Genomic DNA, 22,117 nt, shown 5'->3' with positions numbered 1-22,117 from the left:
AGCATTTGAATACTTATTTACTCAAGACATTTTTTATTAATTTGTAAAAAAGAAAATGAAAACATAATTCCACTTTGACATTATGCAGTTTTGTGTATAGGCCAGTGACAAAACATCTCAATTTAATCTATTTTAAATTCAGTCTGCAACACACAATTATTTGGAAAAAGTCAAGGGGTCTGAATACTTTCCGAATGCACTGTGTGACCGACAGGATCAATTCGGTCTTATGTACAAAATTTAAAATTGTGTTTTTTACATTGGATAAAAGTAGAGAGTCAGAGCTAGTAAATGGTACACTACCGTTCAAAAGTTTGGGGTTACTTAGAAATGTCCTTGTTTTTGAAAGAAAAGCACATTTTCTGTCCATTAAAATAACATAAAATTGATCAGAAATACAGTGTAGACATTGTTAATGTTGTAAATGACTATTGTAGCTGGAATATCTACAAGGCGTACAGAGACCCATTATCAGCAACCATCACTCCTATGTTCCAAAGTCACGTTGTGTTAGCTAATCTAAGTTTATCATGTTAAAAGGCTAATTGATTATTAGAAAACCATTTTGCAATTATGTTAGCACAGCTGAAAACTGTTGTCCTGATTAAAGAAGCAATAAAACTGGCCTTCTTTAGATTAGTTGAGTATCTGGAACATCAGCATTTGTGGGTTCGAATACAGGCTTAAAATGGCCAGAAACAAAGAACTTTCTTCTGAAACTCGTCAGTCTTGTTCTGAGAAATGAAGTTCTGAGAAATGACTTGTTCTGAGAAATGAAGGCTATTCCATGCGAGAAATTGCCAAGAAACTGAAGATCTCATACAACGCTGTGTACTACTCCCTTCACAGAACAGAGCAAACTGGCTCTAACCAGAATAGAAAGAGGAGTGGGAGGCCCCGGTGCACAACTGAGCAAGAGGACAAGTACATTAGAGTGTCTAGTTTGAGAAACAGACGCCTCACAAGTCCTCAACTGGCAGCTTCATTAAATAGTACCCGCAAAACACCAGTCTCAACGTCAACAGTGAAGAGGTGACGAAAATGGCACCGGAAGAAATGGCAGCTGTTTTACAGGCGCCCAAACAATTGTGCTATTATATGTTTGTTTTTTCAAGTTATTTGTAACTTATTTTGTACATAATGTTTCTGCCAACGTATCTTACGGCAAAAAAAGAGATTCGGGATACCAGGACAGCGATCACTCACCTCGGATTAGACAAAGATTTTTTCTTCAACAGGCAGGACGCACAGGACATTCTCTGAACACCTGACAAGGCCAACATCCCCGTTATTTGCAAGAGGAAGAGACGCAGGTACAGAGGACACAGAGCAGGGTGCCTCGTAAGGATCCGCAGAAGGCGAGTGGGAAAGCTGCCGTTACTGTCAATATTACTCGCCAACGTGCAATCACTGGACAATAAATTAGACGAGGTACAATCACGAATATCCTACCAACGGGACATCAAAAACTGTAACATCTTATGTTTCACGGAATCGTGGCTGAATGATGACATAGATATTCAGCTAGCGGGATATACGCTGCAGCGGCTAGATAGATCAGCACACTCCAGTAAGACGAGGGGGGGGGGGGTGGGTCTGTGCATATTTGTAAACAACAGCTGGTGCACGAAAGGAAGTCTCTAGATTTTGCTCGCCTGAGGTAGAGTATCTTGTGATTAAATGCAGACCACACTATTTGCCTAGAGTTTTTTCAGCTATACTTTTGGTGGCTGTTTATTTACCACCACAGACGGATGCTGGTACTAAGACTGCACTCAGTCAACTGTATAAGGAAATAAGCAAACAGGAAACCGCTCACCCAGAGGCGGAGCTCCTAGTGGCCGGAGACTTTAATGCAGGGAAACTTAAATCAGTTCTACCTAATTTCTATCAACATGTTAAATGTGCAACCAGAAAATAATTCTAGATCACCTGTACTCCACACACAGAGACGCGTACAAAGCTCTCCCTCGCCCTCCATTTGGTAAATCCGACCACAATTATATCCTCCTGATTCCTGCTTACAAGCAAAAATTATAACAGAAAGCACCAGTGACTCGGTCTATAAAAAGTGGTCAGATGAAGCAGATGCTAAACTACAGGACTTTTTGCTATCACAGACTGGAACATGTTCCGGGATTCTTCCGGTGGCATTGAGGAGTACACCACATCAGTTACTGGCTTTATCAATAAGTGCATCGAGAACGTCGTCCCCACAGTGACTGTACGTACATAACCCAACCAGAAGCCATGGATTACAGGCCACATTCTCACTGAGTTAAAGGGTAGAGCTGCCGCTTTCAAGGGGCGATACTCTAACCCGGAAGCTTATAAGAAATCCTGCTATGCCCTCCGATGAACCATCAAACAGGCAAAGCGTCAATACAGGGCTAAGATTGAATCGTACTATACCGGCTCCGACGCTCATCTTATGTGGCAAACTATTACAGACTACAAAGGGAAGCCCAGTGACACGAGCCTACCAGACGAGCTAAATCACCTCTAGCTCGCTTCGAAGCAAGCAACACTGAGGCATGCATGAGAGCATCAGCTGTTCCGGACGACTGTGTGATCACGCTCTCCGTAGCCGACGTGAGTAAGACCTTTAAACAGGTCAACATTCACAAGGCTGTGGGGCCAGACGGATTACCAGGACGTGTGCTCAGGGCATGTGCTGATCAACTGGCAGGTGTCTTCACTGACATTTTCAACATGTCCCTGATTGAGTCTGTAATACCAACATGTTTCAAGCAGACCACCATAGTCCCTGTGCCCAAGAACACGAACACGGTGCATGCTCAGTCCCCTCTTGTACTCCCTGTCCACCCATGACTGCATGGCCAGGTACGACTCCAACACCATCATTAAGTTTGCAGACGACACAACAGTGGTAGGCCTGATCACCGACAACGACAAGACAGCCTATAGGGAGGAGGTCAGAGACCTGGCCGGGTGGTGCCAGAATAACAACCTATCCCTCAACGTAACCAGGACTAAGGAGATGATTGTGGACTACAGGAAAGGAGGACCGAGCACGCCCCCATTCTCATCGACGGGGCTGTAGTGGAGCAGGTTGAGAGCTTCAAGTTCCTTGGTGTCCACATCACCAACAAACTAGAATGGTCCAAACACACCAAGACAGTTGTGAAGAGGGCACGACAAAGCCTATTCCCCCTCAGGAAACTAAAAAGATTTGGCATGGATCCTGAGATCTTCAAAAGGTTCTACAGCTGCAATATCGAGAGCATCCTGACTGGTTGCATCACTGCCTAGTACGGCAATTGCTCGGCCTCCGACCGCAAGGCACTACAGAGGGTAGTGCGTACATCCCAGTACATCACTGGGGCTAAGCTGCCTGCCATCCAGAACCTCTATACCAGGCAGTGTCAGAGGAAGGCCCTTTAAATTGTCAAAGACCCCAACCACCCTAGTCATAGACGTTTCTCTCTACTACCGCATAGCAAGCGGTACCGGAGTGCCAAGTCTAGGACAAGAAGGCTTCTCAACAGTTTTTACCCCCAAGCCATAAGACTCCTGAACAGGTAATCAAATGGCTACCTGGACTACTTGCATTTTATGCCCCCCCCCCCCCCCCCCACCCCTCTTTTACACTGCTGCTACTCTCTGTTTATCATATATGCATAGTCACTTTAACTATACATTCATGTACATACTACCTCAATTGACCCAACCAACTAGTGCCTGTATATAGCCTCACTACTGTTATAGCCTCGCTACTGTATATAGCCTCGAAACTGTTATTTTTCACAGTCTTTTTATTGTTGTCTTTACTTACCTATTGTTCACCTAATACCTGTTTTGCACTGTTGGTTAGAGCCTGTAAGTAAGCATTTCACTGTAAGGTCTACACCTGTTGTATTCTGCGCACGTGACAAATAAAGTTTGATTTGATTCGATTTTTGACTGGGATGCTGTCCTTCTAGGCAGAGTTGCAAAGAAGAAGCCATATCTCAGACTGTCCAGAAAAAGAAAATATTAAGATGCCTAGAAGGTCAGCATCCCGGAGTCGCCTCTTTACTGTTGACGTTGAGACTGGTTTCCATGGCTAAACCAACTAGGCTCGTAATTTAACAATTCTATCTATATTTACAGATGGCATACACATTTGTTACTAAGGCACATGAAAGTTTACATGTTCCAGAAGGCATTTCTGCTCCAGAAACAATTTTTTATGTACAAATTGCACTCCTGTGAGTAACATTTGTATATCATTGATTGTTAATCCTTGCATCCATAGCTCTTTCTATGAATTTTTGAGTGATTAAATTACATGGGGTGGGAGATTATTAAAAAAAAAAAAAAAAGTTTTACTTTAACTACAGGTACCATAGATCTGAGCAAATAGCTGTAAGTAGCAGTAGAAGTTTTGTTGTCAATTAGGTTAGGGATGGTCGGGTAGGGGCGATTAGAAATGATGCAGACAATGATAGATAGATCCTTCAATCTATCTGTAATATTAAAGCTGATCTACCCAAATTAAATAAATAAAACATGCAAATAGCTTTATGTTTTCAGAAGGTTTAGTTTGACCCAATTCATAGAAGCACCTTAAAAGGACACAGTGAGTGTAAACTCTGTGGCAACCAATGACCTGGCGGGATGTCTCTATATGTCTCAGGTTAATTACTGGGCAATATCTAGGTGTGTCCACGTGTGTGTGTGTTTCTCAATCTCATCATAATCAATGTTCTTACGAGAATGTGAAACTGAAGATTTGTGTAGTATGTACATTTTTCAAATGTTGTTACATTACAGCCTTATTCTAAAATTGATTAAATCGTCCCCCCCCCCCCCCCCCCCCCTCATCAATCTACACAAAATACCCCATAATGACAAAGTTTTTAGAAATGTTTGCAAACTTTGGCAGCGATTACAGCCTCGAGTCTTCTTGGGTATGACGCTACAAGCTTGGCACACCTGTATTGGGGAATTTCTCCCATTCTTCTCTGCAGATCCTCTCAAGCTCTGTCAGGTTGGATGCGTAGTGTCGCTGCACAGCTATTTTCAGGTCTCTCCAAACATGTGAAATCGGGTTCAAGTCTGGGCTCTGGCTGGGCCACTCAAGGACATTCAGAGACTTGTCCCGAAGCCACTCCTGCGTTGTCTTGGCTGTGTGCTTAGGGTCGTTGTCCTGTTGGAAGGTGAACCTTCGCCCCAATCTGGAGCAGGTTTTCATCAAAGATCTCCCTGTACTTTGCTCCGTCCATCTTTTCCTCGATCCTGACTAGTCTCCCAGTCCCTGTCACTGAAAAACATCCCTACAGCATAATGCTGCCACCACCATGCTTCACCGTAGGGATGGTGCCAGGTTCCTCCAGAGTTCAATCTTGGTTTCATCAGACCAGAGAATCTTGTTTCTCATGGTCTGAGAGTCCTTTAGGTGCCTTTTGGCAAACTCCAGTGGGCTGTCATGTGCCTTTTACTGAGGAGTGGCTTCCATCTAGCCATAAAAGCCTGATTGCTGGAGTGCTGCAGAGATCCTTGTCCATCTGGAAGGTTCTGCCATCACCACAGAGAAACTCTGGAGCACTGTCAGAGTGACCATCGGGTTCTTGGTCACCTCCCTGACAAAGGCCCTTCTCCCCCGATTTCTCAGTTTGGCGGTCAGCTCTTGGAAAAGTATTGGTGGTTCCACACTTCTTTCATTTAAGAATGATGGAGGCCACTGTGTTCTTGGGCACCCTGCTGCAGAATGTTTTGGTACCTTTCCCCAGATCTGTGCCTCAAAACAATCCTGTCTCTGAGCTCTACGGACAATTCCTTTGACCTCATGGCTTGGTTTTTGCTCTGACACGCACTGTCAACTGTGGGACCTTATTTAGACAGGTGTGTGCCTTTCCAAATCATGTCCAATCAATTGAATTTACCACAGGTGGACTCCAATCAAGTTGTAGAAACATCTCAAGGTTGATCAATGGAAACAGGACGCACCTGAGCTCAATTTCGAGTCTCATAGCAAAGGGTCTGAATACTTATGTAAATAAGGTATTTCTGATTTTAATTTTTGATACATCTGTAAAAAAAATAATGTAAAAAACTTTTTTCACTTTGTCATTATGGGGTATTATATGTAGATTGATGAGGATATATATTTTTTAATCGATTTTAGAATAAGGTTGTAGCGTAACAAAATGTGGAAAAAGTCAAGGGGTCTGAATACTTTACGAATGCACTGTATAACAAGCAGTTTCATGATTGTGAATCACAATAATAGGGTCATTCCACCGATTCAGTGCCTTTTGAGAAGTAAAACTTTGGATTTCAAATCATTTTTACATTTTGTCATAAAGAGCACATGTTCAACCATAAAAAAATGAGTTTTCTCATCTCAAGAGATTAAATGAAAAAGTACTATAGTAAGTGCCTATTAAGTGCCAAATAAAGTAACAGGGTTGACTGTAACAGGGATGACGATTTCTTATTAAATCAGCCATAATGTCACACCCTGGCCTTTGTTATATTGATTTTCTTTATTAGTTTAGTTAGGTCAGGGTGTGACATGGGGATGTTTGTGTGTTTTGTCTAGTTTAGGGTGTGTGTATTGTTTAGGGGGTTTTGTAGTATGTATGGGGTTGTGTTCAGTGTAGGTGTTTAGGAAAGTCTATGGTTGCCTGGTTTGGTTCTCAATCAGAGACAGCTGTTTATTGTTGTCTCTGATTGGGAGCCATATTTAAGGCAGCCATAGGCTTTAGGTGTTTGTGGGTAATTGTCTATGTCTAACGTTAGTAGCTGTGTGTGCACTTTCGTTTGTAGCTTCACGTTCGTGGTTTATTGTTTTGTGTATTAGTTCGTATATTGTTCGTTTCGTCTTCATCTCTAATAAAAGAAGATGTACTCATATCACTCTGCGTATTGGTCCGATCCATGCACCTCCTCAGACGAGGAGGAGAACGAACGTGACACATAAACCCCCTTCTGACAGGGGGTATGGAAACGTGTTGTGTGCAATAGGGAGTGGCAATTGAAGGCAAGCTTCACAAAAAAAGGAAATTGTTAAAACATTTCTAGCTTGTCTATCTACGAGTAACAGGGTTGATAAATTATGCTCGACCAGCTCAGTTTTCCACCACAAACACCAGGAAATGGACAAAAAGAGTAGAAACAGCTCACCTGCTTTTGACTGTTAAATGTTCTTTCTTTTTATTTATTTTTTATTTTTTAATGAATAGTTTCACCATATTAAAACAAGAGTTCATGTCACTTAACAGGGTTAACCTTAAAGGACAGATGTAAGTAAATCAGTAATCACAAAACAATTATAATCTTCAGAAATGACTTTGTCAAAGCAACAAAATAACTAGGGCTTTACAATGATGGTGAAACCTGGAGAAATGTTGTTATTAAGTGGTTTAATAAAATCTTCCTAGAAGTGACACAGGGTTGATGGAGGGTCGTATAAGGTGCTTTACCTACCTCACCCCCATACTGCTTTTATTTATTTTACTTTTCTGCACTTTTGCACACCAGTGCAGTGAACATGACATGAACTCTTGTTTTAATATGGTGAAACTATTCATTAAAAAATAAAAAATAAATAAAAAGAAAGAACATTTAACAGTCAAAAGCAGGTGAGCTGTTTCTACTCTTTTTGTCCATTTCCTGGTGTTTGTGGTGGAAAACTGAGCTGGTCGAGCATAATTTATCAACCCTGTTACTCGTAGATAGACAAGCTAGAAATGTTTTAACAATTTCCTTTTTTTTGTGAAGCTTGCCTTCAATTGCCACTCCCTATTGCACACAACACGTTTCCATACCCCCTGTCAGAAGGGGGTTTATGTGTCACGTTCGTTCTCCTCCTCGTCTGAGGAGGTGCATGGATCGGACCAATACGCAGAGTGATATGAGTACATCTTCTTTTATTAGAGATGAAGACGAAACGAACAATATACGAACTAATACACAAAACAATAAACCACGAACGTGAAGCTACAAACGAAAGTGCACACACAGCTACTAACGTTAGACATAGACAATTACCCACAAACACCTAAAGCCTATGGCTGCCAAAAAATATGGCTCCCAATCAGACCAGTATCTCTTCTTGCACATGATCATCTGATGATTTATCACTCCAGTGTTAATCTGCTAAATTGTAATTATTCGATTTATTGCCTACCTCATGCCTTTTGCACACATTGTATATAGATTCTCTTTTTTCTACCATGTTATTGACTTGTCTATTGTTTACTCCATGTGTAACTCTGTGTTGTTGTCTGTTCACACTGCTATGCTTTATCTTGGCCAGGTCGCAGTTGCAAATGAGAACTTGTTCTCAACTAGCCTACCTGGTTAAATAAAGGTGAAATAAAAAAAATAAAAATAAATGTCAAAATGCTGAACATTGGCACTTTAGCAAGCCGTTCTTCATTTAAAAAAATCTAATTTATTGAATTGTCCTTGTGGTCTATATTAAAGGGCACTTCATTTAATATAACAGGCTTTTAAAAATTCAACATTGGTTTACAATTTCTACTTACAATATCAAAGTGACGCAAAAGGCACTCATTTCGTGGAACGACCCATCAATCACCATTTCACGGGAAGCAATGAACAAGTACAGACTCTATCCACAACTTTTACTGCTGAGCTCATCGTCTGCAAGATCATACACACAGAAGAACTACCTGTATGGCAATGATGTAATGATAGCCCCTGGATGTGTTGCCATGGATTTGTAGTCAGGATTTAGTCAGGCTGTTTGGAACAAGCCTAGAAAGGACCTAGTCAATAAGTAAAAGTTTACTGGTTATTGGTTCTCCAACTGAAGTGTCACTATCTGTTTCCCTTCCTCCAGTCATGCCCTCCCCGCAACACTTTGACGGCCATGCACTGGTGTGGTGGCGAGAGCCAGAGGTCACCATCAGTGTGCCCTGGTACATGGGCTTGATGTTCAGAACCAGGCAGAGCTCTGGTACCCTGCTGCAGGCCAACGCTGGGGACTTCTCCAAGATACACCTCCTGGTGAGTGGAGCGGGGTAGCCCAGTGCCTACACAACACCCAGGGCCTTCCTCCATGTTATTAATGCCGGGTAAAGGATAAGATAATGCTATGATAAGGTTAAGTTAATGCTATGATAAGGTTAAGCTAATGCAATGATAAGGTTAAGCTAATGCAATGATAAGGTTAAGCTAATGCTATGATAAGGTTAAGCTAATATGCTGGCGTTAAATGACTCAACTTCATGTTCTCTCTTTTTTGTCACCTCCCCTTTCTTTCATGTCACCCTCCTCTCTCTCCCTCTTTCTCTGCCTTCCATCTGCTTTCTCTCACCATCTTCCTGACTCCAGATCAGCGGCAGACATGTGCGTTTCCAGGTGTTCCTGGGGGTGAAGCGGGTTGCCCTGCTGGACTTCTCTCAGGTCAGGGTAAACGACGGGGAGTGGCACCACGTCCTGGTGGAGCTGAAGAGTATCAAAGACGGGAAGGACATCAAATACATGGCACTGGTATCACTGGACTACGGCATGTTCCAGGTACTCACTGCCTCACTGGCTGGCAGCACCGTATTTGTGTGTTTTGTAGTAGTGTTTGTGAATGTAATGGATGATCTAGTGTAATATGGTATGTATGCACAATACACATGGTCTCTGCAAGTGCTCTATGGGTGGGTGCGTTCCACAGAGGTCAGTGGAGATAGGCAACACGCTACCAGGCCTGAGGCTGAGGAGTCTGTTTGTGGGGGGGCTGAGGAAGAAGGATGGGACGGTCCAGAGCGGACTCAAGGGCTGCATGCAGGTGAGCCTCACACACACCATGTAACTGTACCGTACTCATCTTTGGAAAGCGAAATCAGTCGACGCCAACACAGCACTGATGGTCCTCTACTCTCCTATGTTGCCAGGGCGTGCGGATGGGCGAGACGTCCACCAACCTGGCCAACGTCAACATGCTTCAGGGTCAGAAGGTCAGAGTGGAGGATGGTTGTGAGGTGGCCAACCCCTGCACCTCTAACGTCTGCCCTGAGCACAGCCGCTGCACCGACAACTGGAGCTCACACACCTGCATGTGCCACCCCGGTAAGCCCCCCGGACGGGACCCACTAATATACACTGCTCAAAAAAATAAAGGGAACACTTAAACAACACAATGTAACTCCAAGTCAATCACACTTCTGTGAAATCAAACTGTCCACTTAGGAAGCAACACTGATTGACAATAAATATCACATGCTGTTGTGCGAATGGAATAGACAAAAGGTGGAAATTATAGGCAATTAGCAAGACACCCCCCAAAACAGGAGTGATTCTGCAGGTGGTGACCACAGACCACTTCTCAGTTCCTATGCTTCCTGGCTGATGTTTTGGTCACTTTTGAATGCTGGCGGTGCTCTCACTCTAGTGGTAGCATGAGACGGAGTCTACAACCCACACAAGTGGCTCAGGTAGTGCAGTTCATCCAGGATGGCACATCAATGCGAACTGTGGCAAAAAGGTTTGCTGTGTCTGTCAGCGTAGTGTCCAGAGCATGCAGGCGCTACCAGGAGACAGGCCAGTACATCAGGAGACGTTGAGGAGGCCGTAGGAGGGCAACAACCCAGCAGCAGGACCGGTACCTCCGCCTTAGTGCAAGGAGGTGCACTGCCAGAGCCCTGCAAAATGACCTCCAGCAGGCCACAAATGTGCATGTGTCAGCATATGGTCTCACAAGGGGTCTGAGGATCTCATCTCGGTACCTAATGGCAATCAGGCTACTTCCGGCGAGCACATGGAGGGCTGTGCGGCCCCACAAAGAAATGCCACCCCACACCATGACTGACCCATCGCCAAACCGGTCATGCTGGAGGATGTTGCAGGCAGCAGAACGTTCTCCACGGCGTCTCCAGACTCTGTCACGTCTGTCACATGTGCTCATGTGCTCAGTGTGAACCTGCTTTCATCTGTGAAGAGCACAGGGCACCAGTGGCGAATTTGCCAATCTTGGTGTTCTCTGGCAAATGCCAAACGTCCTGCACGGTGTTGGGCTGTAAGCACAACCCCCACCTGTGGACGTCGGGCCCTCATACCACCCTCATGGAGTCTGTTTCTGACCGTTTGAGCAAACACATGCACATTTGTGGCCTGCTGGAGGTCATTTTGCAGGGCGCTAGCAGTGCACCTCCTTGCACTAAGGCGGAGGTACCGGTCCTGCTGCTGGGTTGTTGCCCTCCTACGGCCTCCTCCACGTCTCCTGATGTACTGGCCTGTCTCCTGGTAGTGCCTGCATGCTCTGGACACTACGCTGACAGACACAGCAAACCTTTTTGCCACAGTTCGCATTGATGTGCCATCCTGGATGAACTGCACTACCTGAGCCACTTGTGTGGGTTGTAGACTCCGTCTCATGCTACCACTAGAGTGAGAGCACCGCCAGCATTCAAAAGTGACCAAAACATCAGCCAGGAAGCATAGGAACTGAGAAGTGGTCTGTGGTCACCACCTGCAGAATCACTCCTGTTTTGGGGGGTGTCTTGCTAATTGCCTATAATTTCCACCTTTTGTCTATTCCATTTGCACAACAGCATGTGACATTTATTGTCAATCAGTGTTGCTTCCTAAGTGGACAGTTTGATTTCACAGAAGTGTGATTGACTTGGAGTTACATTGTGTTGTTTAAGTGTTCCCTTTATTTTTTTGAGCAGTGTAGTTTTTTAGTAGGGTGTCTATCTACTCCGCCCAGTGGGTCAAAAAACACGCTTTGGTGTTGACATTTCACTTCCTTATATTATAAAATCAATTTTACCAAGACAAATATGATTCATCATGTTCTGAATCGTTCAGTGGGGTCTTTATCCGTCATTTCATTTAAAAAAATTAACCATTTCATTGACAGTATATGCAAATAGTCAGATTTCATAACCTAATACGTCCGATAATGAGCACCGAGCTCTGTTGACATAGCGGTACAGGTTTCTCATAATAACCTTTTGAGGATTATATGAAAAGTGTATACTCAAATATGAAAATACTACATGTCAGGTCTCAAAATCGATATCCCTCTTAACTCTATATTGTTTAATGTCCTGCGGGGTTCAAGAAGAAAGATGAAAAGTTCAACAGGTTTTTTCTCTGGCCTCCATTGATTTAGTCACCCTAATTCTAGCCATCCAAAACGACTTTAGAATGGATTATGATAGAGACATGAGGTTTGGACCATTGGTTGTTTTAGAGGATTATTCACCCATTGGTCAAACAATGCGTTAATATAATTTTTTCCCAGGGTACTTTGGGAGGGACTGTGTGGACGCGTGTTTCCTGAATCCCTGTCAGCATGTGTCCACCTGCGTCCACCAGCCCAGCTCCCCCCACGGCTACGGCTGCCAGTGTGGTCACAACTCCTACGGACAGTACTGCCAGAACAAGTAAATACCGACACAAGGACAGTTTAGTTTTTTTTGTTTTTGTCTTTTTAGATTCCGTTTTTTTAAACCCCCACCTGCTGTGAGTCAGTGCCAGTTCTGATGTTTCTGGAAAACAATTCACTTTGTTTCAGAGCTTACCCCAGTAACCCCACTTAACCCCTACCGTACCACTCAGCACATTCCATCAACCTCTGTAGTAATTTGGTTTTGTAAACTGTTGCCCCTTGGCTTTGGTATTCGTTGGTGTTAAACAGATTTATAGTAGTTTTGGCATTGGCTTAGCATATTTCAACTCCCTAATGATTTGCTCATGGTTTTCATCGGTGCAACCTTGCTTGTTCAGATAAACAGGTTTCTAAGTGGAATGACACATAGTTCTGTTGTTCTCCAGAGCCAACCTGCCCTGTGCTCGTGGATGGTGGGGGAACCCTATCTGTGGCCCCTGTAACTGTGATGTCAGCAAAGGTTTCTACCGAGACTGCAACAAGACCACTGGGGAGTGCCGCTGTAAGGTACGGAAAAGTATTAACCACACCTAGTCTCTTCTGGGCATGTGTTCTAGCTGTCTCCATTCCCTCCTGTATTGTATTGCATGCTCAGTTCACGCTCTCTCCTGCCTTCAGGATAACTACTACCGGCCCGAGGGAGGGGACACTTGCTACTCCTGTGAGTGTTTCCAGCTTGGCGCCATGTCGCGCTCCTGCCACCCCCACACGGGCCAGTGTCAGTGCAGGACCGGCGTGATCGGGCGCCAGTGTAACCGTTGTGACAACCCCTTTGCCGAGGTCACCTCCAGCGGGTGCATGGGTAAGGAGCTTACTAACTCTTACTAACGCATCTTACTAACTAATTCTCTCCCTGACCCTGATCCTGACCCTAACTCATTAGTTCCCTGACCCTAACCCTTACTAACTCGTTGGCTCCCTGACCCTGATCCTGACCCTAACTCATTAGCTCCCTGACCCTGATCCTGACCCTAACTCATTAGTTCCCTGACCCTAACTCTTACTAACTCATTGGCTCCCTGACCCTGATCCTGACCCTAACCCTAACCCTTACTAACTAATTCTCTCCCTGACCCTGATCCTGACCCTAACTCATTGGCTCCTTGACCCTAACCCTTACTAACTCATTAGCTCCTTGATCCTGACCCTAACCCTTACTAACTCATTAGCTCCCTGACCCTAACCCTAACCCTTACTAACTAATTCTCTCCCTGACCTCGATCCTGACCCTAACTCATTAGCTCCCTGACCATAACCCTTACTAACTCATTAGCTCCCTGACCCTAACCCCAACCCTTACTAACTCATTAGCTCCCTGACCCTAACCCCAACCCTTACTAACTCATTAGCTCCCTGACCATGACCCTAACTCATTAGCTCCTTGACCCTAACCCTAACCCTTACTAACTCATTGGCTCCCTGACCCTAACTCATTGGCTCCCTGACCCTAACTCATTGGCTCCCTGACCCTAACTCATTGGCTCCCTGACCCTGACCCTAACTCATTGGCTCCCTGATCCTGACCCTAATCCCAACCCTTACTAACTCATTAGCTCCTTGACCCTAACCCTAACCCCAACCCTTACTAACTCATTGGCTCCCTGACCCTAACTCATTGGCTCCCTGACCCTAACTCATTGGCTCCCTGACCATGACCCTAACTCATTGGCTCCCTGACCATGACCCTAACTCATTGGCTCCCTGATCCTGACCCTAACTCATTGGCTCCCTGACCCTGACCCTAACTCATTAGCTCCCTGATCCTGACCCTAACCCCAACCCTTACTAACTCATTAGCTCCCTGATCCTGACCCTAACTCATTAGCTCCCTGACCATGACCCTAACTCATTGGCTCCCTGACCCTGACCCTAACTCATTAGCTCCCTGATCCTGACCCTAACTCATTGGCTCCCTGATCCTGACCCTAACTCATTGGCTCCCTGATCCTGACCCTAACCCCAACCCTTACTAACTCATTGGTTCCCTGACCCTGACTCTAACTCATTGGCTCCCTGACCCTGACCCTAACTCATTGTCTCCCTGACCCTAACTCATTAGCTCCCTGATCCTGACCCTAACCCAAACCCTTACTAACTCATTAGCTCCCTGACCATGACCCTAACTCATTGGCTCCCTGACCCTGACCCTAACTCATTAGCTCCCTGATCCTGACCCTAACTCATTGGCTCCCTGATCCTGACCCTAACTCATTAGCTCCCTGACCATGACCCTAACTCATTGGCTCCCTGATCCTGACCCTAACTCATTAGCTCCCTGACCATGACCCTAACTCATTGGCTCCCTGACCCTGACCCTAACTCATTAGCTCCCTGATCCTGACCCTAACTCATTAGCTCCCTGATCCTGACCCTAACTCATTAGCTCCCTGACCATGACCCTAACTCATTGGCTCCCTGACCATGACCCTAACTCATTGGCTCCCTGACCCTGACCCTAACTCATTAGCTCCCTGATCCTGACCCTAACTCATTGGCTCCCTGATCCTGACCCTAACTCATTAGCTCCCTGACCATGACCCTAACTCATTAGCTCCCTGATCCTGACCCTAACCCCAACCCTTACTAACTCATTGGCTCCCTGACCCTGACTCTAACTCATTGGCTCCCTGACCCTGACCCTAACTCATTAGCTCCCTGATCCTGACCCTAACCCCAACCCTTACTAACTCATTGGCTCCCTGACCCTGACCCTAACTCATTGGCTCCCTGACCCTAACTCATTAGCTCCCTGATCCTGACCCTAACCCAAACCCTTACTAACTCATTGGCTCCCTGACCCTGACCCTAACTCATTGGCTCCCTGTGCTTGGTTGTTCTAATTTCTTCACCAGTTGTATATGAGGGCTGTCCCAAGGCCTTTGATGCAGGGATCTGGTGGCCAACGACCCAGTTTGAGCAACCTGCTGCCATGAAGTGTCCCAAGGGATCCACTGGTAAGCACAGCAACCCTTTTCAGAATGGGAAAATGGATTGGAAATGCAGACATTTCATTGAAATTTGACCAGACTATACTGTTCATACTGTTGTTATCCTGTGTCAGCTAAAAGGCAATAGAGGTCAACAGAGAATCGTCACAATCAGTCTTGCTCTTCCTTACCCTTCTCTCCCCATGTCTTTCTCCTCCCCACTAGGCACGGCCATCCGCCACTGCAGCGATGAGAACGGCTGGCTGCCTCCCAATCTCTTCAACTGCACCTCTATCACCTTCTCTCAGCTGAAAAAAGAGGTATGTCTTGATTTAACCTTTATTCAAACCAGGAAGTCCCACTGAGAGTAAAACCCTCCTTTATCATTGAGACACCTGTCTGACCTCTGACGTCTCCCTGACCTCTGGCCTTCAGGACGAGGAGTTGCACCTCAACAGCTCCAGGATGGACGGTGAGAGGTCAAAGGGCATGGCCAGCATGCTGCGGAGCGCCACCAACCGCACGGAAGACCTCCAGGGCAACGACGTGAAGACGGCCTACAGCCTCCTGACCCGCCTGCTGCAGTACGAGAGCCAACAGCTGGGCTTCGACATGGCCACCACAAGAGACATTCACTTCCATGAGGTGGGCCTCTGGAAACATGCTTCAACTAGTGTTGAATGTTAAGTGCCATTCGGTGCCTTGTAGTGGTCTTTCTCAGCTCTCAAATAATGTGTTGAGCTTGAAATGATAAGATAGACAGGATAGTTGTGGAGTTAGCTTGTTCATTGGCCTTAGCAACACTGCTACTTACAATGACGTCAGGAACTCATACACTCTTAGAAAAAAGGGTTCCAAGAGAGTTCTTCGGCTGTCCCCATAGGATAACCATTTTTGGTTCCAGGTAGAACTCTTTTGGGTTTCATGTAGAACCCTCTATGGAAAGGGTTCTACATGAAACTCAAAAAGGTTCTACCTGGAACCAAAAGGGTTCTACCTGGAACCAAAAATAGTTATTCAAAGGGTTCTCCTATGGGGACAGCCGAATAACCATTTTAGGTTCTAGATAACACCTTTTTTTTAAGAGTGTAGAAATATACCCTCAAATAGTTCTCTATCATATGTTTACCCTAAATGTTCACTCACAGTTTTCGGAGACTCGCTCAAAGTTGAATGAATGACCCACATTGTTAAGCTCAACTGCTTAAGGATCCTACTAGCTTTAAGTCGCTAATAGTTTCCACAAATCCTGCTTATAGCTGGTGGTACCGGTTTGCTAAGAGCCTGTTTTCCCAGTTGGAGATTTCTCCCTCTATAGAAAATGTGATCTAGAGCCTATTATGTGTAAGTAATGCAGTGTAATGATTAGCATGTTCTCTATGAGCTTTATTAAGGCTATGACCATACTGGGCGCTGATGGCTAACAGTGTGCATTCTTGGCACCAGCCCTAGCTCTTTGGGATGTGTTAGATACCAGAAGGTGCATCTGGAAGGGTTTAAGGGGTCAAGAACCAATTAGAAAAAAGTGTATTGGGTGATTGAACCAATGGGAGTAGCAGTTCCCCCAGGGGTGGTGAGATGATGTGTGTACAGTGACCCTCCTACCCCCCCCCCCCCCCCCCCCTTCCTTTATAGGACAGTTCTCCTTTCCTTCTATTGTTTTCTTCATTTATCTCTGTTCTGTTGGCATTGTTTTCACGTGCTTCATTTAGGATATATGATACCGATTATGCATTCTGTTTGTCTCTGATGTATACTGGCCACACAGGCCAATACAGAGTAGTGCATAGTATAGATGTGATATAGGTGTATGACATGCCCTGTTATTGTTCTAGAACATGGTCCGAGCGGGCAGTGCCATCCTGGACCCTGCTAACAGAGGACACTGGGAGCAGATCCAGCGTTCGGAAGGTGGCACAGCTCTACTACTGCACAGCTTTGAGGAGTACGCCCAAGCCCTAGCCCAAAACATGAGGAAGACCTACCTGAAACCTTTTACTGTTGTCACGGAAAACATGAGTGAGTCCATCTGCATTGCAATGACACAATTATTTTGTTGCTGTAACATCATTTGCATTACTAATTAATGCACAGTAAGGTTACATTGTGAATTTCAAACAACCTACCACCAATACCTCTTGTGGAGACAAGCATAATTATCACACATTCTCTCTCTTTGTGCTCACAGTTGTTTCTTTGGATTACTTGGACCCGTCCAGGCCAGAACGGACAAACATCCCGCATTTCCAAGAGATCCAGGAGGCCTATTCCAAAGAAATGGAATCTTCTGTCCGCTTCCCAGAATTCCCAACACAGCAAGAGCAGCCAGAGGAGGTTAAAGGTGGGATTGAAGTAGTACAGCATAGACATTTTGTGGTTCGTTACGTCACATTCACAATGTAAATAGTCAGTTAATTAAAGAGGCAATTTGTGATTGTGACATACATTTTTTTACTTTTAAATTATTGATATATACTCATTCATTATTGAAGATTATAACTTAAAGACTCTCCATTCTCATCTTTCAACTGTTCGCTAAAACAATGGCGCGGTGGCCACTTTGTTATTGTTTCAACTGCAAATTGCCCCTTTAAGTCTGAGCTGTTGTACTGTATAAACAGTTGGTCAAGTTTTTCAACCAGTCTGGTAGAGTTTATGTGAGAATCATTCATTCATTCATTGTCATAGTATCGGTTTCAATCGTTATAGCAGTCTCGATAGCAGCAGCCACAGACGCAACAGCCATAAACGCGCCCCCTGTCCAGGCTGAATCCACCACCGTGGGTCACCAGGGGTCTGCCAAGAAAATGCGTCGTCACGCTGAGGTCCCAGGCCCTCTCCCTGTTGCCGTGGTGATCATCTATAGGACCCTGGGACAGCTACTGCCTGAGAACTACGACGTTGATCGCAGGAGCCTGAGGTATTGTTTTCCACTGGAAATGCTGGGTTTGGTTTTTGCCTAGTTTTCCTTGTGATAGATGTTTTTATGCTACCTCACTATAGGGCAGGGATGTGGCTATAGGGCAGGGATGTGGCTATAGGGCAGGGATGTGGCTATAGGGCAGGGATGTGGCTATAGGGCAGGGATATGCAACTTTGAAAGGCCGCAGTGGTTCGCGGGTCTGTGTACCCACATCCACACCTAGCGAACAAAACATTTTAGCGGCCCTCTTGACAGCGGAGAGAAAAAATTATTCTTTAATTTCCTGCAATTCTTAAAATGTTGCCATGGGCTTAGAGAAAAGTGTGCAGTTTTAAAGCAAGTTTACTGCATTTATACACATTTTGCCATAGGGCGGACAGAAGATTTAGCAATTTTTTTATAACAAATTTCATGCAATTCTACAAATTTTGCAATGGGGCAGAGAGAAAACTTTGCAGTTTTTAATATGGTAACTTAGTGAGAGTGACTAACAAAATCAATGGGGCGCTCATATCGGTAATTTGACCATGATTACTACAACATTAGACAGCTGTCTAGACTACTGTATCAATCAACAACAAAAAATGACCTGACATGGGCTAATTGAGTGACTGTCAGTGACTAACACACCAACGGGAAAAACTGCTGTTACACAACCACATTTGTTTTTTTTGGGGGGGGGTTGATATGCAGGCCACCATTTTCCCTGCTATAGGCCCTTGTGGAAAGTCACTCTCGACATGAACATCTCTTGGATGACTAAAGTCAATGTAAGCATAAATGTGTGTGTGTGTGTGTGTGTTTAGACTCCCCAAGCGGCCCATCATCAACACACCTATTGTGAGCACGGTGGTCTACAGCGAGGGGGTGCACTCGACCCCTCTTCTGGCACAGCCCATCACACTCGAATACACACTACTGGAGACAGAGGAGAGGACCAAACCTGTCTGTGTCTACTGGAATCATTCCATTCCGTAAGGAAAAGCATACCTATCAATACTCTTACTCAAATTGTACATTTAGAATGGAGTTTAGCTAGATTATCTTCAAGAACATACAGTACCAGTCAAAAGTTTGGACACACCTACACATTCAAGAGTTTTTCTTTATTTTTACTATTTTCTACATTGTAGAATAATAGTGAATACATCAAAACTATGATGTAACACATATGGAATCATGTAGTAACCAAAAAAGTGTTTTTAAACCAAAATATATTTATAGTTTAGATATTTCAAAGTAGCCACCCTTTGCCTTGATGACAGCTTTGCACAATCTTGGTATTCTCTTAGCCAGCATCACCTGGAATGCTTTTCAAACAGTCTTGAAGGAGTTCCCACATTTGCTGAGCACTTGTTTGCTGCTTTTCCTTCACTCTGCGGTCCAACTCTTCCCACACCATCTCAATTGATTGTGGACCAGATGGGATGGCGTATCGCTGCAGAATGTTGTGGTAGCCATGCTGGTTAAGTATCCTTTGAATTCTAAATAAATCACTGACTGTCACCAGCAAAGCACCATCACACATCCCCCTCCATGGTTTACGGTGGGAACCACACATGCAGAGTTTCTTTGCAGCAATTCGACCATGAAGGCCTGATTCATGAAGTCTCCTCTGAACAGTTGATGTTGAGATGTGTCTGTTACTTGAACTCTGTGAAGCATTTATATGGCGTGCAATTTCTGAGACTGGTAACTCTAATGAACTTGTCCTCTGCAGCAGAGGTAACTCTGGGTCTTTCTTTACTGTGGGGGTTCTCATGAGAGCAAGTTTCATCAAAGCATGGTTTTTGCAACTGCACTTGAAGAAACTTTAAAAGTTCTTGAAGGGCCTCCCGGGTGGCGCAGTGGTCTAGGGCACTGCATCGCAGTGCTAACTGCGCCACCAGAGTCTCTGGGTTCGCCCCCAGGCTCTGTCTGGGAGGTCCGTGGGGCGACGCACAATTGGGTTAGCGTCATCCGGGTTAGGGAGGGTTTGGCCGGTAGGGATTTCCTTGTCTCATCACGCTCCAGCGACTCCCGTGGCGGGATGGGCGCAGTGCGCGCTAACCAAGGGGGCCAGGTGCACGGTGTTTCCTCCGAGGCGTGCTGTGTTAAAGAAGCAGTGCGGCTTGGTTGGGTTGTGCCTCGGAGGACGCATGGCTTTCGACCTTCGTCTCTCCCGAGCCCGTACGGGAGTTGTAGCGATGAGACAAGATAGTAATTACTAGCGATTGGATACCACGAAAATTGGGGAGAAAAGGGGAGAAAATTTAAATAAAAATTTAAATAAAAAAATAAAAAGTTCTTGAAATTTTCCGGATTGACTGACCTTCTTGTCTTAAAGTAATGATGGACTGTCATTTCTCTTTGCTTGTTTGAGCTGTTCTTGCCATAATATGGACTCGTTCTTTTACCAAATAGGGCTATCTTCTGTATACCACCCCTACCTTGTCACAACACAACTTATTGGCTCAAACGCATAAAAAATGGAAAAACATTGCACAAATTAACAAGGCACACCTGTTAATTGAAATGCATTCCTGGTGACTACCTCATGAAGCTGGTTGAGAGAATGCCAAGAGTTTGCAAAGCTGTCAAAGGCAAAGGATGGCTACTTTGAAGAATCTCAAATATAAAATATATTTTTATTTGTTTAACACTTTTTTGTTTACTACATGATTCCATATGTGTTATTTCATAGTTTGATGTCTTCACTATTATTCTACAATGTAGAAATAGTAAAAATAAAGAAAAACCCTTGAATGAGTAGATGTGTCCAAACTTTTGACTGGTACTATAAATCATATAAAACAATATCTATTTTGGGTCCAGGTTTCAAAGAACGGGAGGCTGGTCTGCCAAGGGGTGTGAGCTGGTGTTCAGGAACAGAACCCACATCAGCTGCCAGTGCAGTCACATGTCCAGCTCTGCTGTGCTCATGGACATCTCCAAGAGAGAGGTACCACCCCGAGCCCCCTACCAAACATTCAGTTATGGTGACTCAGCTTATGTTAACTTCTATTATTTGATCTTACCCCTGGCCGTGTTTACCTCCTCAGCATGCAGAGGTCCTGCCCCTGAAGATCATCACCTACACCACAGTGTCAGCCTCGCTGGTGGCCCTCCTCATCACCTTCCTCCTGCTGGCCATTCTCCGGAAGCTCCGCTCTAACCTCCACAGCATACACAAGAACCTGGTGGTGTCAATCTTCCTCTCCCAGCTCGTCTTACTCTTCGGAATCAACCAGACTGAAAATGCGGTGAGGCCCAAGCACACAACCCTGAGGCACACCCGAAAGACACTTTATTTTGTCTTATTGCATTATTATATACTGTCGACTTGTCGATATACACCACATGACCTAAAGTATGCTCGTCGAACATCTCATTCCAAAATCATGGGCATTAATATGGAGTTGGTACCCCACTTCTCTGGGAAGGCTATCCACTAGATGTTGGAACATTGCTACGGGGACTTGCTTCCATTCAGCCACAAGAGCATTAGTGCAGTTGGGCACTGATGTTGGGCAATTAGGCCTGCACGCAGTCAGCTTTCCAATTCATCCCGAAGGTATTCGATGTGGTTGAGGTCAGGGCTCTGTGCAGGCCAGTCAAGTTCTTCTACACCGATCTTGACAAACCATTTCTTTATGGACCTCGCTTTGTGCACAGGAGCATTGTCATGCTGAAACAGGAAAGGGCCTTCCCCAAACTGTTTCCACAAGGTTGGAAGAACAGAATTGTCTTGAATGTCATTGCATGTCATTAGATGCTGTAGCGTTAAGATTTCCCTTCAGTTGAACTAAGGGGCCTAGCACGAACATGAAAATCAGCCCCAGACCATTATTCCTCCTCCAACAAACTGTACAGTTGGCACTATGCATTGGGGCAGGTAATGTTCTTCTGGCATCCACCAAACCC

At 44.9% G+C, this 22,117-nt stretch overlaps 1 protein-coding gene across 2 annotated transcripts in view; it reads left to right on the top strand.

The window, feature by feature from the left end:
• LOC129855019 (cadherin EGF LAG seven-pass G-type receptor 1-like) overlaps nucleotides 1-22,117 on the top strand; it is a 108,926-nt gene that overhangs the window by 75,696 nt on the left and 11,113 nt on the right. The window contains exons 9-24 of one of the 2 annotated variants that reach the window (XM_055922257.1): nucleotides 8,816-8,982; nucleotides 9,310-9,495; nucleotides 9,644-9,757; nucleotides 9,864-10,038; nucleotides 12,218-12,359; nucleotides 12,751-12,871; nucleotides 12,983-13,166; nucleotides 15,217-15,318; nucleotides 15,517-15,611; nucleotides 15,727-15,936; nucleotides 17,127-17,310; nucleotides 17,480-17,632; nucleotides 18,004-18,211; nucleotides 19,021-19,188; nucleotides 21,029-21,155; nucleotides 21,256-21,456. In XM_055922257.1, coding sequence (XP_055778232.1) covers nucleotides 8,816-8,982; nucleotides 9,310-9,495; nucleotides 9,644-9,757; nucleotides 9,864-10,038; nucleotides 12,218-12,359; nucleotides 12,751-12,871; nucleotides 12,983-13,166; nucleotides 15,217-15,318; nucleotides 15,517-15,611; nucleotides 15,727-15,936; nucleotides 17,127-17,310; nucleotides 17,480-17,632; nucleotides 18,004-18,211; nucleotides 19,021-19,188; nucleotides 21,029-21,155; nucleotides 21,256-21,456 — 2,537 coding nt within the window. Of the gene's footprint in view, nucleotides 1-8,815; nucleotides 8,983-9,309; nucleotides 9,496-9,643; nucleotides 9,758-9,863; nucleotides 10,039-12,217; nucleotides 12,360-12,750; nucleotides 12,872-12,982; nucleotides 13,167-15,216; nucleotides 15,319-15,516; nucleotides 15,612-15,726; nucleotides 15,937-17,126; nucleotides 17,311-17,479; nucleotides 17,633-18,000; nucleotides 18,212-19,020; nucleotides 19,189-21,028; nucleotides 21,156-21,255; nucleotides 21,457-22,117 lie in introns of both variants that reach the window. The other variant, XM_055922256.1, reaches the window with a different exon arrangement.

Source organism: Salvelinus fontinalis, chromosome 5 (genome assembly GCF_029448725.1).
Source record: "Salvelinus fontinalis isolate EN_2023a chromosome 5, ASM2944872v1, whole genome shotgun sequence".
NCBI lineage: Eukaryota > Metazoa > Chordata > Actinopteri > Salmoniformes > Salmonidae > Salvelinus > Salvelinus fontinalis.
This window is presented reverse-complemented; position numbering and strand designations above follow the sequence as displayed.